Here is a 19,530-nt window from a genome sequence, read left to right as displayed (position 1 = left end):
CGTCACCAATCACCTCTTTGTTTTCTGTGTGCCTTAGCACAGTTTCCAGGAGGATCTGCTCCATGATCTTGCTGGAGCAAGACTGAGGCAAGACTGACTGGCCTGTAGTTCCCCAAGTCTTCCTTTTCCCCCTTTTTAAAAGTGGGAATTATGCTTCTCCTTTTCTAGTCACTGTAGACTTCACTGGAATGCCATGATTTCCCAGATGTACTTGCTTAGCAACTTCATCCAACAGTTCTCTTAGGACTGTCAGATGCATCTCATCAGGTTCCTTGTAAAGTATCTTGAAACACTGCTTGTCCAAAACTGAAATCAAAGCCCTACTGAAAATTATAACTAAAATGTTCTTCATTTATAAACAAAAGTGATTTAAAGACTCTATACCTGAAGAAACAATAGCATAAAAAGTTGATATGACACATTCTTTTAATCACTATTCTTTTTCTCTTTTTTTGTTTTGTTTTTTGTTTTATTTTATTTTTTGTTTTTCACTTTTCCCTTCTTATCTCATTGAATTATTTTCATAAATTTAGGAAGAAAATGTATTGTTTCTTGCAAAAATGTCTATCTACTGTATATGTATCTGAGCCCTGAAATACTGGCAAATACTTTTCCAAACAGGAAGTACTTGAAGAAGTGTTTTTATTATGTCATGTAACTGAGTTCAGAGGATCAGGATCAGGAGTTGTGCCATAAAGCTGCTTGTTTGCTGAACTAGTTAAAAATATTATAGCAATATGATTTGCTGTCTGATTCATGGCTCTTGGGTATTTATGGACAATATTTAAATGGAATGCATTCATACATTTTGTGTTACAGAATACCTATGAGAAATGTAAAAGGATTCCCATTATCCTTTGAATCTTTTTAGATGTCCATGAATAAAAAAAAAGGGTTGAAAAACTTTGTTTTATTGCTAACTTGTTTACTTGTTTCACTGTTGTTTACACAAGAAACTTTACAAGCTGGTTCAGCTGGGAAATGCAGTTTGAAGGTCAAGGAACAGGAAACAAATTATCCTTATCTCTCAGTGGAAGCCAACTTGCTGAGCTATTAATGAGAATTTTCTTCCTGCATTTTTAGCTGACACTTCTTTTATTGCCCTTATTGTCTTTAAGCAAAAGATTTGAAAATGTATGAATCTGAATAATCCTTTTGTTCAGGTTCTGTTTAGGTACTTGTGGTATTTGTTTTCCAGTTCATGAAGAAAGAAATGGAAGTGTTTATAATGTAATGACAAGAATATTGAACTGTCAGTTGGCTATTACTTGAGCCTGCATACATTTTTTTCTCTTCTCTTTTTCTGAATAAAAAATCTGAAAAAAAATCCCTTTGAATTCACTTTTGAAATTTTAAATAAGAATGAAATAGTACTGTTTGAAACAAAGTAATATGGCACAGAATAAAAAGCAATGTCACAATAAAAATACTGTGAGATTTAAAGATAAGTATGTTACAGCCTTTCTACAAATAGAGAAGGTATACAGCTTCCTTGATTTTATTTTTCATAATAAATTTATTAATAGATCATGTTCAATGTGAGGGAGCTTCACAGTAAGCAATTTTCCTAAAGTTTATCCAAGTATTTTGTAGTACTAATTGCTCCAGACAAAGATACTTTAAAAAATGTAACTTTTAAAAGTAATTAAGTGATTTTGTGATTGTGTTAATGAAAGTTTCTTGTCAATGATTTACTACAGCATTTTCAATTCAATAACTTCTTCACTTTCTCGATTAATTAACTGCATGTGCCCATAATGATTGTGAAGAAATAGTCTAATTTGAAGGAAAGCAAATGCTTACGAGGCTTTTTTTTTTTTTTTTTCATTGATTTGCAGGTGTCTGTATGGGAAGTTCAACTCGGCATATTGTCACATTTGATGGGCTGAATTTTAAACTGACTGGCAATTGCTCCTACAGCTTGTTTCAAGATATGCAACATGATGTTGAAGTTCTTCTCCATGAAGGACCATGCAGAGCAACACTAAAAATGAACTGTATGGACTCTATTGAAGTGAAACATCATGGTGTATCTGTTCAGCTCTTCAGTGACATGACAGTAAGCTAAACACAAGAAAGTGATCTGTGCATTCTCTGCTTATGCTGTAGAATTTTAGGTTAGGAGGACAGATTTGTTTCTTTTAACCGGTTTCTACTCCCCTTGCAGCCTATTCTTAGTAATCTAAGAAAATACCTCATTTAAATCTCATGATGTGTTCTACATTCAAATAATAACCCAGCCATGTTTCTCTTCTGGTTCTCCCGATTGTGCTGGGTTGACAATGTCAAGGACGTGGCAATGTCTCCCAGACACTTCTGCCAGAAAGGCGGGGATTACAGACAGGACCTACTGCACTCTGATTCTTGTTTGTTGGCAGAGGTTCTTTACACAATGTTATCATTTAGCATGTGGGAGAGCAGTCTCTACTCTTCACATACCTATGCAAGACTGTGGCCACCTGAAGAGTTAGGGAATCAGTTCCTTAACTTTTGTGATAGTGGACTCCAGCCTCAGAAGAAACACCATCTTAGAGATGTTTTTGCATATTTTATAGACAGAGAAGTATCCAAATTGTGAATGACAAATTTGCAGTCTATTCCTAAGGGAGTCAGCTAGCCTACAACAGTGATCTCTTGTAACTCATGCAGTAAAATAGGATGGACAAAACCACTGGTGACCAGTCAGGGTGGATAACCTTGACTTTCACTGATGTTTAATGATACTCAGGGTCTGGAGGTAGCATTTTAGCTTCATGGAATTAGTCTACTGGTCTGTATATACACGATGTGGTATGAATATCCTCGTATGGAAAAATGCTGAAGAAGTTGTTTAACTAATACACCAATAAAAAGAACCAATAAAAAGTTACAGTTTGCAAAATTAATTCTTATATTCAGGTTCAGTCAAAATGTGTTTAAACTGTAAGAATGGATTGATTTTTAACTGCTTGTCACAACTGATGTGATGATCTTGCCTTTGTGAAAACAGGTGGCTGTTGATGGTAGAAGCGTTCATATTCCCTATTCTAGCAATTTGTTTGAAGTCACTGTCTATGGAGCAATAATGCATGAAATCAAGTTCTCCCATCTTGGCCATAATCTCACATTTACTCCAAGAAACAATGAATTTATTCTTAAACTTAATCCAAAGAGGTTTTCTTCAGGAACACAAGGGCTTTGTGGTGAGTTTGAAAACTAGTCTTTTTAACAGCTTCCTACTTGGGCTTGAACTATGTTGGAATTTGTGTGATCCTGAACCTTGTAAACTCTTTGAGCAGATCCTGTGTTGCACACTGATAATCTTTGTTGTTTTCCTACTATGCCTATCAGTGTAACAGCTCACTGATTCCCAAAAATATCTTAAAAAGAACAAGGCTATGCATCTGTCATGTTTTACTTATTTCACGTTATCTGTTCAAGGAGATTTTTTTTTCTGTTAAATGAGGCTTTAACCTTAGGTTCTTGCATATATTTGTGCATTTATGTGAGAGGCATATACTATGCTTGGACTGAAGATGAAGGGTTTGTGGGGGATACCTCTGCTTAGGAGAGTTAATTTTATGGCACCTTTTATAATAGGTTAGACATCTATGGCATAATATGTGTCTCCTGTAACAAGGAAACAAAACTCAGGGTCTTTATACCTATTTTGGTAACTGCTATAAAAAATGTCAACTCATCCTCCCCATGGAGTTCTCTGAGCAGCTCCAACCATCTCTGTCTTGTGCATGTTTTCTCTATTTTTTTTCTATTTCTGACTGTATTCAGACTGTTTCTTTTCATTTTACTCACCCTCCTAGGGGTGTGTGACCAGAACCATGCCAATGACTTCACATTACGTAATGGCTCTGTCACTTCTGACAGTGGCGTATTTATTCAGGACTGGACATTGAAAGAGCCAGGGAAGATCTGTGAAGTCCGGAGAGAAGATCGATGCTCTGAGCATGCTGCAAGACATTGCCACCTCCTGCTCTCCGATCAGTTTGCAGAGTGCCACAAGATAACCCCCCCCAACGTGTTTTATGAGTCCTGTGAAGAGAACAGCTGCTATGAGGATGAAGCCTGCGAGATGATAGCTTCTTATGCTCACTTATGCAGGGAAAATGGGATCTGCGTAGATTGGAGAACACCCGAATTCTGTCGTAAGGAATTTACCATACAGTACAACAGATGCATAAATTCTACTTAGGAGCTGTCCAGGTTCTAATGAGCATCAGTATTAAACTCTGAAATAAATTAATCTAATTTTGTGCAGAGAAGGTTTACAAGATTTTCTTTAAGGCTATTGGTAGATAAACATGGTGAAAGCCATTGTGCTGACTCTAGAATAAAAATGTAGATGAAACGCTACCTTAACAGTTGCTGTGGATGTATTTTCATACATATTTCTTAGAACTGAATGGAGACCATCACAGACAATAAGCACCAGTCCTTACGGGCTTATTTGCAGATTTTTTTTGGTGAATGAGTTTTTCTGGAAAGCTGAAAATAGTCTAGGTAGCTACTAGTACAGATTTTTAAGCAGGCAATTTTTCCTGTTTTTCATGGGTAGACCTTTTGTATTTTCAGAATCCAGACAGAGCATTTTGTAAGGGGATTGGACTCTGTCAAGTTCTTGTGGCTTTTCAAGATTCTCTGTGCATGCTGGACTATAATATGTGTCCACACGTACAACCACAATAGACTCAAACAAACCAGAAATAATTGCATTTAGAATTTCTTGAAACAGAAAAGGGTTAAGTTTAAAAGCCTTTATTTTCTGTTTCCTTTGGCTAAGAGGTGTGTGTGTGTAGACAGTTCATCTGATGAATGTTTGCTTTTTGGGAACTCATCTCTTCATTCAGTAATTTTCTGTCAGTGTTTTTTGTTAGGGGACTGAAAAAAAGGCTTTATAAACCTCACAGCAGTAACAAACTGGGAAATAAGAAACACTTTTCCTAGTTGAAGCTGCAGAGAAAAGTAAAGTAGACCTAAGGGAGTACACGGTACTGAAACAGTGTCCATAGGTTTCTTAAATAGCTATAGCCTTAGTTTTATGATTGCTTTTAGAGACAATACCCTCAGTGTTGTGAATTCATCAGCAAAAAATTTTATGAGTTGGATTAGGGGAAGTGCAACTTTTTTTGACTTAGGGCAATTCAATTAATATGGTGCAGGTATCCAACAGATTCAGTGTTGGAGTAACAAAATATTCTGTTTATTAGTTTTCTTTAGTTGCCTGGGAACACTACTACCCCTTGAGTTGTCAAAATCTCTTTATTCAATGCTGTAGTCCTAACTTTGTACTGTTATCAGTGCTTCTTTAAGACATGTAAAGATGGTTCCAGATTCTGTCTATTATCCAGTGATGTTCAGCTCATTTAAACCATTATTAGAGTAAGTTGTTCTATGCTGATTCATGGGACCTGAAAATGTAGCTTGACAATTATTTCCATGGACAGTCATTTAATGACAATCAGTTTCTACTGCATATTTTGCTATTCTTAAAGATATTTTTTCAAAGATGTAAATGGCTTCAGAGGACAAAATATGTTCATCAGATGATGGCTTTCAAAAAACTCAGCAGAATTCTGGAGAATGTATGAGTGGAAACATCACTCTCCATTTCAAATCTCCATCTAAAGAGTTTTTTTTCTGTCTTCCCCAGCAATGAAATGTCCCACATATTTGATATATGATCACTGTCACAAAGCCTGCATAAAGCACTGTGAGAATAGTACCAAACTCAGTGTCTGCAAGGATTATCCCACAGAGGGCTGCTTCTGTCCAGCTGGACAGGTGATTTTTAATGACAGCTGTGTTGGTGAAGAGGTCTGCACACAATGCATCAGTGAAGATGGCATGCACCATCAGGTAACTATATATTTAGCAGGTTACCTTTGTAAGTGGTTGGGGTTTGTACTTTTGCAAGTAAGTCTGTCCTGTATGTCTAACTACTTTTCCCTTTAGATGCTTTATTTTTTTAGCTCAGTTCCTCATAATCAGCCGGCTGTTGGCCCCATGTAGCTCCCCTAGTGTGAACCTAGTGTGAAATTGGCTGGGATGGATATAAAATTCACAGCTGGGACTATACACACCCGGAAATGCATGACAAATTTGTGTGGAGGGAGGGATAGGGGGAAAAGAGGAGGGATGGTGTAAGTCAACATTTACCAAGATAAACATTTCCATTCAGCAAGCTTTTACCAGTAATGACAATTTAATCATTAATCTGGAACACTTGCTTAAAATGTATAGTATTACCTTTGAAAAGCAAACCAAAATATTTTCAGTGGTTGGTGTGGAGCCGTGAGACCAAGTTGACCTTATGTCAAGCCATACTAGCCTACCTCTTTTTTTTTTTTTTTTTTTTTAAACAAGAAATATATGCAGATGAGGATTGTTCTTTTGATGGAGTTCAACATTTTCTTTTTCTTGAAAATCCACTTTCCTCAGCTAAGTCAGACATCTCTGTGGCAGAATGGGATGGGGAATAGCTATGAGTGGTGGGTGCTGGACTTCAGTAAAACAGACTGTTGATTTCCCCTTCAGTATCACACAAGTGGGTGCACAAGCACCTCCTTATATCCTGTTGTGGGTGTGATGTTGTTCCTCTTCACCCACAGCTCCTTAATTCTGAGAGTTTTCATCTAAGTCATACAGACTTCTTAAATCTTCAGTTTTGTTATGGGACTTTAAGAAGGCTTTAGTTTAAGTATTTTATGGGCTTTATATTCTTAGGAGTTTTTTGGATGGTCTTATCATACTTGCAAAATCTGCTATTAAAAACAGACATTTTTTTTAACACAGATTTTCTGTAAATAACAGAAGTTTGTGGTCTATTTTTTTTTCAGTAAAAAAGTTGAACTTTAACATGTAAATAAATGTACTCTGAATAACTTTATAACACAGATTTACACTCACATTTAGTTCAGCAATATATGTGTGCAGTTAATCTGAAAGGAAAAAAAAAAAAAGCAGTGTTTGGATGAAACACCTTTTTTAAATACAGTTTGCATTGATTAGCATAAGATCAAGGTTTTTTTTTTTTTTTTTTTGGTGATAGATGAAGCAAGTGCTAAGAGCACTCCTGTTCCAGTGCAGGAACCACGAGTCACCTTACTTTCACTGCGCCCGCCACCTGCTGGTGCTGCCACAGCATAGCTCAGGCGAGGTCGACTCAGCACATTTGGCTTGTATTTTGTATTAGCTTTTGTTTTAAGGTTACAGTATCTCCATGCATGTAGCCTTCGTTTTTGTGTGTTCTGTTATGGATCTTTGTTTTAAATACAGTATTGTTGGTTTTCTGTAGTGCTTATCAAGCCGGTCAAAAATAAATAAATAAATAAATAAATAAAAAGGTAATTTTGTGTAATAAGAGGAATTAAAAAAAAAAATCATATTATTTCTCTTGACAGAAAAAAAATAGTATGCAATGTATGTAATTTCGATCCTAAACACAGATCAGCTGTGCACAACTACCAGAAAGCCTGAGAACTCTTGTTATTATATCATGATTTTATATAAAATGGTTATTAGAATTAAAGTGTAGGTTAAAGTGTAGGGTCTGTATCCTTTAATCCCTGAATCCTTGGGCATTGTAATGCATTTTCCATTTAAATAATTGCTTCAAGCTGTCATGAAGAAAAGCTCAGGGTACATCTTGAGAATAATGTTTGCAGTGATATCTGCTTCTTTTTGCAGAAGTTCTGAAATTCATGCGAGTTGTCACACACCCCTTAGTGGGATCTTAACTCTGAGAACCTCTAGTCTAGTACCCCAATAGCAAGGCTTAGATGCAGCTGCTGTGTGGATGGGGAAGTGGCAGGCAGGGCAGGATCAGCTCACACAGCTGTTTTGTTTATCTTCCACTGCAGGATTAGCCATGTGAGCAATATATCAGGCAGCGCAATTTGTAGTGGGTTATGATTTCCTTAAACTCTGTGTTTCCCTCTGGTGCTCTTTCCTCTGTTCCATTCTACCCAAGATAGTGCTTGGGCTTATTGGATTCTCAATACTGATACTTATACAGAGCTCTACTGACACTATTCTATCTTTTGTCGTGTCATCTGATATTAGAAAGAGACTTATTTACGCTGAGGAAAACCTGTCAGAAAATCGAGGCTGGTAAATGTTAGAGTAAGAGTAAAAAGTTGTGATTCTTGCTTTGTGTTCTGAAATGTCTAAATGCTTTTCACATCACTGCCTGCAAATGTAAGCATTCCCTATCAGCTTCCTTCTCAGGACTTCCTAACCCTGAGTCCATTGAAAGCTCTGGCAGAGGATTCTGAGTGGCTTTCTCAAGCCCTGAGATAATGTTCTTTACTAGAAATACATCAATGAAAGCTTTCCTTGACTAAAATAGATTTCTTGCAGATTAACCAACCTTATGCGATATGGTTTCTAAGCTTTGTAAAATCTCTGGTTGGCTTGTTCTGGCATGCCTCCTGTTTTATCCTTGCCATGGTGTTAACCTTTGAAAGTAAAATATCATTTTTATTGTCCTTTCAGATTCCTGTAATGTCTTAAAGTACATAGATATCTCTAGGTGCAGGTGGCAATATGTTTCCTTTCTTTATTACTGAGGGTCTCAGCAAGCTTTTATAAAATGCATTTCAGAGATTTCTGGTTGACACATTTTCCCTTAGCAGTGTCCTAACCTACTTTACGTGTTCTCACCCAGAACCTGGACTGACTGTGCAAATTAACTTTATTGTTCCATAGTGCATTTTTTCACTCTTATCTACCTATTCAAATGGATGTTAAATGTATATAGCGCTTTTTAGGTAACTACATCTTTAAAATCAATGATTTTTCCTCTCTCTAATGAGAGAGACCAGTGGTTGAATAATGATGTACTTTACTGGCAATTTCTGAGTATGCTTATTACCTCTTGGTAATCAGTACAGGAGTGATTGTTTCAGATTTGGGCTTTCTATAGTTTTTCCAGCCAGCAAACCACTGGGAAATCAAATGGTGAGACCCAACATATTTTTGATCAAAAATATTCATTGTTTATTTCTCTGTGTTTAAGTACCACTAATTTTGGAAGGAAGCCACTTCTATGTATTTCCTAAAATATCATTGGTTCCCTTATTATCACTGAACATCCATCATGGTATGTAGTCCACTGTTACTCTCACAATAGCTTGTGATTGCATTTATAACATCTGAGCATTTCTTGTGCATAAAACAATAGTAATTCCTCATCGCATTCATGCATACTTTACATGTTTTGTTAAATTGGTACACTACAGTCATTTCATAATTATGCATCTCCTTGGATTCTTACAGTTAACAGCAGCCAACTAATCTCTCTTGTAGTCTTCTTGTTTTTCACAGTAATTTTTCTCACCCACTCCTACCACCAATACAACAGTGATCAGGATATTAGATTATTAGATTTCTTTCTAACATTTTTTTTTTTTCCACACAGCACATGGAAACATGGATTCCCTCCAATGAGCCCTGCAAGATCTGCACATGTCTAGACAATAGGAGAGTAAACTGCACTCTCCGACCTTGCACTACTACCAAATGTAAGTTGGTCTAGATCTGAGTATGACTAGACTTGAATTGATTTTTTTTTTTTTTTACCTAGCATTTTAGTTCTTATCCAAGCTTATTTTGTGAACGTTTTCTTCTCTCTCCAGCTGTTCAGTGTGGTCCCTGTGAAGTTCCTCGTCTGCGCAGGGACCCCAGCCAGTGCTGCCCTGAATATGAGTGTGGTAGGTTCTCATAAACTGTTGGAATCTTCTTGGTATGTGGTTTTATCAGATGTTTCAAAGGTATAAAATCTGCATCTTTATTTAACACATACATATATATTTAAATTTTATAACTCACTGAATGACTGAGTTATCATCTCTGTGGAAAAAAAAAAAAAAGAAAAAAAGAAGAAACTCAAACTTGACTTTGCCCCTTTTTAAGAGATGAAGAAGGGAATAGAGAATTGTTTTTATTTTATTTTATTGTATTTTATTTTTTTCCAAAGTGACACACTAAAACTGTATTTTTTTTCCCAATTACCTATTTTTGTGTGATCTGTGTTTGCACATTAGGTACAAAATCAGAACTAGAATATTCATAACGTAAACTTGAATTGTTCCCTTAGCTATTTTTGAAAACAAACATTGACCTGCTGAAATCTAACTTACTTTGTATTTTAAGATAGCAATTGAGTGTAGGGAATAAATGAAATGGGGATGTACCTGCATGTGTATGTCTTTTCTAGAAGGCTAACTAGTCAGGCATGGTCTTGACCACTCCCTCAATTTCTCTTCTTAGTCTGTGATCTGGTTTCCTGTGATTTGCCTCCTGTCCCTGTCTGTGAGTTTGGCTTGCAGCTTGCACTGACCAACCCTGGAGAATGCAGACCAAATTATACATGTGGTAAGATATGTATATCTATATTTAGCCCTGGGTGATACTGGAGCACTGCATTTGAACAACATGGACAACATCCTTTATGCACTACATTTTCCCTCTGAAAGATTTTCTTTGGGAGCTAGTAGACATAAATGATTTCACAGACTTGAAAGAAAGTTATTGTTGGCCCTTTCTGAGTACACTGTTGAATTAAGGAAAAGACAAACACTGTACTCTTGGATATGTGTGCACTGACCCTTATGTTTATTTTATAAATCTTTCTGTATATGAGAGAAGATACAAATATGTGTTTGTCAGGATAGGAACTTCTGAACCTGCAGTACAATCTGGGTCTTTTATATCTGCATTACTTCTCAGTTTATTAAGCAGATGTATTACAGTTTGCAGTAGCAATTAGAGCCTTGCTGACAGAGAACTGTCCTGTTCATTTGCAGTGCTCTGAAATGCTCTGTGCTTAACCTTTTTCTGCTAGCTTGTAACAGAGAAGCATGCAGCCTAGTTCAAAGACCTTTCTGTCCACCACATCGGGAGCTGACTGTTAAGAAGACAGAGTGCTGTGATAAATATGAGTGTACCTGCAGCTGTACTAACTCAACAGTGAGCTGCCCTCCTGGATATTTATCCAGATCTCTCACCAATGACTGCGGCTGCATATCTACTACCTGTGTTCCGGGAACGGTAAGCAGGATGAACAGATAAGATTATCTTTTGCATATGGGGGGACAACATCACAGTAAGAGTGTAGATAGATATAAACAAAAGACCAAACAGACTACCTGAAAACGATACATTTTTAATTTACATGTCTGTGAGAAAATTGCACCCTTGCAACATACTGTGCTTGTTTCATTACAGTCATTTTATTCTGATGTTACCAACACATATTTTTGTGACTTTGAGATACTCAGATGATTATATCTATATGTAACCTTTTGTAACTTCGAGGCTATTCAGACATTTGGAATTTCAGAGGTCATTCTGATTTATTTATTTATTTATTTATTGATAACATGTATGTGCTTTTGGATGAGTACAGTTACTGTATTTTAGAATTGCATACTTTCAGTCCTATATTAACTTTATTGACATTTTTGGGACACCTTATACCTATACTCCTTGTGTGCCTTGATTACATTTACGTCTACCTGATGAGGTGTTGTATCTTGCATAAACTACAAGGCCATTTTTATTTTTTTTTTCCACATTAGTACCTAACTCTGTTAAAGCTTCACAAGGATGAATTTTTCCTATTTTGCCAACTTTTTATTAAGTCATTATATTATGTTAACTTTCAAGGTAAGGTTGCTTAAGGAAAAGTTGCGTGGCAGCATAACCTGTTCACTAAAGCAACCTTACCTAGCAGCTTAATATAGGGTTACTCTGTTTTGCAGCTCAGGAGATCTAGGCTTTATTTTCTACTCCTGAGTAGTTCATGACCTTGCATAAGTCATTTTATTTCTCCATGATCCATGATCATTTCTACATCTATAAAATTAACAGACATTCATGTCTTTAATAACGTGTTGTAAAATTTACTAATAGAGTGCAATATAAAAGATGGCACTGCTTTTGTGGTAGATGTGGTGGCCTAAGGATACAGGAATGAATGCTTGTAGTCCAAAGTAGTATCTTTCAGATTAGCAGATACAATTGGCAGAAGTTTTGTGTGTGTGTCTCCTTCTACAAGACTCTCTGTTTATCTTCTCTAAATGTTGTATCGCATTATACTTATGGTGAAACTGAGTCAGAGCCTGGGTAATTCCACTGAATACAAATAAAAGTCTCCAATTCATTCTTTATAAAACAGCAGCTTCGGCTGCGCTTACTTTCCTTTCCTCAAAAGAGTGGCCACAAATTTAAGATCTTGTGTTTCTACTGGCTTCGAAACATTAATAAAAATTATGGTGGGTTTCATGTCTTAAGAATCAGCCTTCTGAAGCCAGCAGCGTGTCCTTAGAGCAGCATAGTATTCTTTCATGTATAAATTGTTGTATTCCATAGGTGTGTGTGCACAACAACATTGTCTACCCCATTGGGAAGACCTGGGAAGATGGTTGCAGAGAATGTTCTTGCACTAGTACAAGAGATGACATTACAGGACTTCAGATGATGGAATGTCGTGACAAAATATGTAACACTTTCTGCTCTCGGGTGAGTAACATTACTCACACAATGAGCATCTGCATTAGCCAGCAGAGTCTTGATAGGGAAATAAAATGATTCTTTTTAAACCTGCATGTTTAGAGAAACTAGAGAAAAATAGAAAATATGTGTTGTAGCAATGAATTATCTTGAGAACAGAGTCTAGAAGGCCTAAGTATTACTGACTTTATTTTAGAAAAGAAGTTATTCTGCAAATGTTAGAGACCACCACAAATACATTTTGTCTCTTTCTAAAACTTTCAGTGTATATATAGATTAATTGTTACTGTTTTTGATGGTACTAGCCAATTCAATTCAGGAAAAGGCATATCTGACTTGATGAAGTTCCTCCCTGCTCTGTGTTCCAGTGTTTACAGTCTGTGAGTTCAGATTCAGAATATTCTCTGTAAATCTTTTACTGACCCCGGGTTTTTCCCATAGGTTGTCTCTCCAATGATCTGTGAAGTGAAGCCAAGAAGGGTCTCTTTCTTATTTTTCTTTTTCCCTCAGTGCAGAGGCAAAGATGAGCTAGTATGCAAATATTCAAGCTGCTTAGCTGCTTTTTAAATGTTTAGATTGGGCTCTATATTGTATTAGCACAGGAAAATTTGATGAGTAGGCCAAGCAACATGTGTTCCAGGTGTGTGTTGTAACATCAGTGCTTTCAGTGGTCCAGTGGCCAATATGTCTGCATGTTGGTCTGTGACTCAACAGTGTCACTCTGTAATGACACATCTGGGATTTCTCAGTGGGAAATGAAGGGGAGAGCATGCTACAGTAGTAGCTGCAAAACCTTTTAAAAAAGGGCCATGTAGTCTGCTTCTGTGTTTGATTCACTATGCTGGCTGGGATGCTTCTGTAATATCTTCCAGTGCTTACTGTGAGACAAGAGTCACTTGATTTTTTTTTTCAGCTCCAGGAGAAACCATGCTCTGTTTCCTCAGAAATACAGTGAATTTCCAAACAAATATGTCATACGCTGTTCATTCCGAGTCTTCATTAGAAAACTTTGCAAATATACCTATGAAATGTTAGAGGCATTCTTTTTGCTTTCAGAAAGACATTGACAATGTGTCTGGGAGTCAAAGACCGTCGGTGTGCATAGAATATGTATGTGCAGCACCTCATGGATGAGTTAGCAATGCTGTAGAAACTCTGTATTGACAGATTTATTTTAAATTTAAACTTGAATTAAACTTATTTTAAAACAGTTAATCATTTATTGCAAATTTGACTATGAACATTTCAGTTATGCAAGCTGATGTATGAAAAGCAATTCTCTTTTCTCAAGTCTATTAAGCTAATTGTCCCTTGGCTTACAAAAAATTTTTGCCTTGATATCATTGTATTTTAAAATATAATTTAATTTTCAGTCTCCTTATGAGAACAAAGCTGGACAGAATATATATATGTGTACAAGAGAAGGTGTGAACTAAATATAAATGTTTTTTTTAATGTTTCCCTGTGCTGTGACTTGAACAGTATACAATTGTGTAGGATCAGAGCAGAAAATCAACCCATAAGAAAAAAAAAAAGAAGGAAACAAAACAACCCCCCCCCCCCCCCAGAAAAAAAATCCAAACTACTGCTCTTCGTGTAAGAGTGGTGTTTGGTCAGAAAAACCTCAAGGTTTTGACCATGAGGGTAGTTTACAGCTTTTGCAAGAGAATCCTTTTTATGTCTGTTCAGTTCATAAAATAGACTAATTTTGAGTATGGAAATGATTATGAAATATTAGATCTAAAATATCTGGCTTTATTTTGGCTTATAGCCACAATTTTATCAGTAATCTGTTATTCTAATAAAATATCATTAATACAAAGCTACAGTTTCTTTACAAATAAGTCTTAAGCACTGCAGTCTCAAAAAGCTTTTACTTAAAAAAACAAGGAAACAAAGAAAAAAGCTTAGAGGAAATTATTCTTTTTGGAACTCCGTCATTTCTTCTGTTCCTTTAATGGCTATCAAAGTTGCAGTACCAAAACAGTAGCTGTTGGACAACCTGTAGAGATCAGATTTTATTTTTCCTTAGTTTATTACTGATTCAGCAAATTTATGTATCAAGAACAGAATTTCTGTAATCCAATTTGAATTGGCCCTAATGCTTATTGTCCAATTCAGATTAGATGACACTGAACATTGTGGTGTTAAAGACAGTTTAATTGTAGATTATTACTAAGATGGTGTTTAAACTCCCTACTCTTACTGTTACTAATTTGGTTGCCAGGTTTTAAAGTTGTGAAGTATCATTTTTGTCCATGTCATCTGAATTCTGTGAAAACAGTTTACAGTTTTCTACTTAGTGATACAACAACAAAAACAAATACACAAAATACAAAAAATGTCCACTCCAAAATAAAACAAAATAAAACAACAGAAACAAACAAAACCAAACAAAATCCCCAACAATTAAACACTTAAACTAGCTCCTTCACCCTGATGGTGGTACTGTTCTCCTGTGCTTGACAAAATCAATGCAAATCTGATCTGTTATTTTAGAACAAAAACACTATAGAAAAAGAATGGATGTTTTATTAAAATGAACCAATCCCCAAATTATTTGAAGATATTTAAATTAATAGCAAATACAGACTTCTCATTTGCAAACCAGTTGTGGATTTTCCTCATTACATGTCACAGTCCTCTCACTTCTGTTTTCTTGCATCTTACCGAAATTTTGAAAGCAAGCAGATAATTGTAATTATTGCGTCTGCCACAAGGAGGAGGGGTGTCTGTGCCTTCCTACCCTTCTGAAGCTTCTTCAGTAACGACTTCTCTGAGTACATTAAAATCTATCTCTTCAGAAAATCATGGTGATTAAATGGATAACAGCTTTCAAAACACCTTAAAATCCCTAGTGTACCAAAGTGAAAGGAGCAAGTGCTTTCTTAATTTCTATAAATGTTCTTGAAGTTAGGTACATAAGTGCTATAAAAGAGTGCAATTTAAAGTATTGGATAATTTAAAGCATTGCACGGTTATGAGAAGAATGAGGCATAATTTTCTGGGATAAGTGTTTAAGACAAAACCATTTGGCTAAGTGTGTGTAAATTAATTAGTGCAGATATTCAAGACTTTTAATGAAAGTGTAAAATTAAAGTAAAGAACACTTGTACTCTATGTGGAAAGGCATAGCAAATTACAGTTGTAATTGATGCTGACTCTGAAATCCACAGCTTTAATCTCCAATATTTCAAACTGATATTCTCCTTTGAAGTAGCAGAATATGACTTCTACATGTAAAGCATGGGAGTAAATGGCTTAGTAGTGCATATTAAGGAGGTCAAATAAATTAATTTTAAACAAAGACTATTGTTTGAGGATTAGATATGCAAGATCCTATTTAAAAATCGTGAAAGTCTTGGTGAGAAGTAATTTCAAACATCCTGTTTGGATTTTCAAGCTTACTTTATTAAGGAAATGATACCTCAATATTCTAGAGACTTCTAGATAGAGAATTAAGTCCTCACTTGGTGTAAATGAGCTTAGCTCCAGGGAAATCTCTAGAATTATGCTGATCTATCACAACTGAAGATTTTACTTTTAGCATTCCAAATTCATTTTTATCTATCCTATTATTTTTTTCTCAGTCCCTCGTTCTTTTCATTCTCTTTGGTTTCTCTAATGCTCTCTAGGGACTATCATATCAATATATAAAAGGCAAATTTTGGAGCCTTTTTAAAAATACTGGGTGTTGAGTAATACTTTCCATTATTTCTTTCCTATGTTGTTGGCCAGAAGGCAGCTGATAGAGTTTTCTGGCCAAAACCTTAGCAACCATGAAAAGAGGAGCTATGCATCCTAAGCAACATTGGAATGAAACAGGAGAGTGCACAAATGCACCAAGTCATAGCCTGTGCAGATTGCTCCAATAGTCCTGCATGATAGATGAGACCAAAATGTGCATTCTCCAATTGCTGCAGAATTAATCTGTGTTCCTCTTCTATTTGTCACAAAGCCAACCCCCAAATCAACAGCAGGCGTAATTCCACCTACCATGTAGAATAATGTCTTAATCTGTGTAATTTCATCTTCCATGTGGTAGAGCCATTTTATCTCTGCATTTATGTGATAAAACAGCCAGATCTGGTGGCAGAGCTGAACACTTGTCAGGTTCTCTGTAGCAGCTGCTTATTATCACTGGCAAGTCTATTAAGGATACTTGCTCAAATGCAAAGGGTGGCTGGTGTTGCCTTGTTCCCTTACCTGCCAAGGCACATGGATTTTTTAGTCCTGTAGACAGGGAGTTCCATGTCACTGTGACAGATGGCCAGACACTTACTGAGGACTTCTTCTGAGTATTAACACCCTGTTTGAAGTTTGAACTCTGTGTTTAAATAAATAAATAAATAAATAAAGGAAAGTCAAGATGTGAAGGTGAAGTTAAGCAGCAGATCCAGAAAACTCAGAGGATGAGCAGAATATTGGCTAATGGCAGAAAACGGATTCTTGAACAAACCAGAGCATCTCTACAGTGTCTATATGCTAGAAAATGAATGATAATAAAGGAAGAGATGGAAAATGCTCTGGTATGATGCTGGTAGCGTGTAGTCTTTGTACTTGGGTCATCTAATTAAAAACAACAATAAAAACAAACACCTCAAAATACACGATTTTTTTTCCTTTTCTTAGATCTAACAGTAAATATTAAAACTTCAAGTCATAAAATAAAGCTATTTTTACTCCTGTGTGCCCAAATTTTCATGGTTTAAATGCAAAAGTTAGGGTTTTTTAATAGGAAAATATTTCTAAAGCTGTGGAGGATGTATGACAGCAGGGAATCGCTGTCCATTTTCCTCCTTGTGTACAGGTGGCTGCTCTGCTCTTTGTGGAGCTCATGGATTGCTGCAGTTTGCAGGTTTGCCTTCTGACACGGGTTTGTATGCTGTGGTGGTTCAGGGGCCTGTGCAGATGCTGAGGTTGAAAGCTGTGACCTCCTTTGTTTCTTCACCTGAGGAGTCAGAGCACTCAGATCTTGAGTACACTGAATGCCAAAAGGGCCACTTAGATAGGTTGGACTGTGAAAAACACACATCTTTGTTGTTGCCATTGTGGTATGGATCACACCTAGAGTCTGCTGCATGGCACCTTGTTTTGTTTACTCTTTAGAGGGCTCTGTTTTTTTCACACAGGTGTCATGAAATTTGAATCCCACAGTTGGGTTTTGCTTAGTCAGGATGCTGAGTTTATTCTGAGCATAAACAACACATGGATTTTTACTTCTCTGAGTTTGCCACACAAACAAAATGTTGTATGCCATATTTCAGATACTTCACATGCACATGTAGTAGGTAAAATTTCATATCAAACAAAATATATCATGCAGCACAACTTTATCTTCAAAGATAGGTCAAACTCTGGTATTACATTGTATGGCCCTATACAAATTTTTCTTTCATGTGAAAGTCTGCTGATTATAGAGGCTTGCTTAAGTGCCCCATGTTGCAAATCAAGGACAGTTCATGAAGGGTTGATTGGGAATACTTAAGCTATTTTAGTTTGAAGATGTAGATCAAAACAGATATTATGCTTATTGTCATTGGCATTTTTCACGTGAACAGTATTTTCTCTGACAGAAAACTTCCCTTTAACTCTGTATTGAAATCAGAGTTATATTTTTCCCCTTGCAGACTGTTAAATACAGCATGTGTTTTTTTCTATTCATAATAAAGTTCCTTGCTTTCTTTCACTTAGGTACTCCAGTGTTTGAATGTTTGGCTAGTTGCTTCAGGATATGAAAGGATGAAATAATCAGTCAAAGCTAGTCCCCAGGCTACGTGTCTGACCAATCCCTTGCCTCTGCTTCAGCACAAGCACAATCAGATGTCTGAGTGTACTTAGACTGAATCCTAACACTGAAGTCTCAGGGATGGGAAAAAGAGTTTTGGGTGTCAATTAACATCCAAGATGCCACCAAAGCAATTTTTACCTTCTATTTTCTTTTGTATAATAGTATTATATTTTTTTAAAAAGTGTTTTAAATATAAATTTTTTTTACAGTTAGGTATCAATCCTATGTAAAAACAGATGTTTTCACATAGTGATTCTCAAAGAGATTTTTTTTTTTTGAGAGAAAACCATATGCAAATGCTATGAATGCAGTTTGAGGGGGAAACTCCAAATAGTGTGGCAATTGAGACGGTCACCCTTAGAAGCGGGTTTACTTCTTTTTCTTTTTGCACTCATCTGTAGGACCACAGTGTTGGCAGCTTGCTTTTTACAGTTTGCTAATATGTAAAAGAAACTGCTTGCACACAGTAAACTAACATTTGTAAATTATTGCTGCATTTAATGTTGTTGAAATAGTCTGGTGTCCTCCAAAAGCATTTTTCTTTTACCTTTTCCTTTTTCATTTCTGCTTGTTTATGTCATTATTGTTTTCTGTTTTGTGGCAAATCTTTGTATTTTTACTCCTAATGTTGTGTGCTTTTTAATTAAATTATTGTTATTTTTTTTTTTCTGACAGGTAATGTTAACCATTAAACAGGATGATGAACTGAGTAGACCACTTGTTTGTAATTGCAGTGTGTGGCCTTATAGTTATGTTTTCAAAATACTCTTTCCATAAAAAGTTGCTGACATTAAGCATTTATCCCAGTGTTTTCTTTTTGCATTAACCTTCTCATTTGTCTTCTCTTCCTCAATCAATTCTTTTCTTTTCTTTTCTTTTCTTTTCTTTTCTTTTCTTTTCTTTTCTTTTCTCTCCTTTTCTCTCCTTTTCTCTCCTTTTCTCTCCTTTTCTCTCCTTTTCTCTCCTTTTCTCTCCTTTTCTCTCCTTTTCTCTCCTTTTCTCTCCTTTTCTCTCCTTTTCTCTCCTTTTCTCTCCTTTTCTCTCCTTTTCTCTCCTTTTCTCTCCTTTTCTCTCCTTTTCTCTCCTTTTCTCTCCTTTTCTCTCCTTTTCTCTCCTTTTCTCTCCTTTTCTCTCCTTTTCTCTCCTTTTCTCTCCTTTTCTCTCCTTTTCTCTCCTTTTCTCTCCTTTTCTCTCCTTTTCTCTCCTTTTCTCTCCTTTTCTCTCCTTTT

The 19,530-nt window shown here is 36.1% G+C and overlaps 1 protein-coding gene across 2 annotated transcripts in view; it reads left to right on the top strand.

The window, feature by feature from the left end:
- Positions 1 to 19,530, top strand: part of VWF (von Willebrand factor) — a 145,581-nt gene that overhangs the window by 104,127 nt on the left and 21,924 nt on the right. For both annotated transcript variants that reach the window (XM_084508850.1, XM_084508851.1), the window contains exons 35-43: positions 1,839 to 2,059; positions 2,990 to 3,182; positions 3,801 to 4,142; positions 5,648 to 5,853; positions 9,416 to 9,518; positions 9,633 to 9,707; positions 10,267 to 10,371; positions 10,841 to 11,046; positions 12,370 to 12,519. In XM_084508850.1, coding sequence (XP_084364976.1) covers positions 1,839 to 2,059; positions 2,990 to 3,182; positions 3,801 to 4,142; positions 5,648 to 5,853; positions 9,416 to 9,518; positions 9,633 to 9,707; positions 10,267 to 10,371; positions 10,841 to 11,046; positions 12,370 to 12,519 — 1,601 coding nt within the window. The remainder of the gene's footprint in view (positions 1 to 1,838; positions 2,060 to 2,989; positions 3,183 to 3,800; positions 4,143 to 5,647; positions 5,854 to 9,415; positions 9,519 to 9,632; positions 9,708 to 10,266; positions 10,372 to 10,840; positions 11,047 to 12,369; positions 12,520 to 19,530) is intronic.

The sequence above is a fragment of the Aythya ferina genome, assembly GCF_964211825.1.
Source record: "Aythya ferina genome assembly, chromosome: 1".
NCBI classification, from domain to species: domain Eukaryota; kingdom Metazoa; phylum Chordata; class Aves; order Anseriformes; family Anatidae; genus Aythya; species Aythya ferina.
The sequence above is the reverse complement of the archived record's forward strand: the minus strand, read 5'-3'. Positions and strand labels throughout refer to the sequence as shown.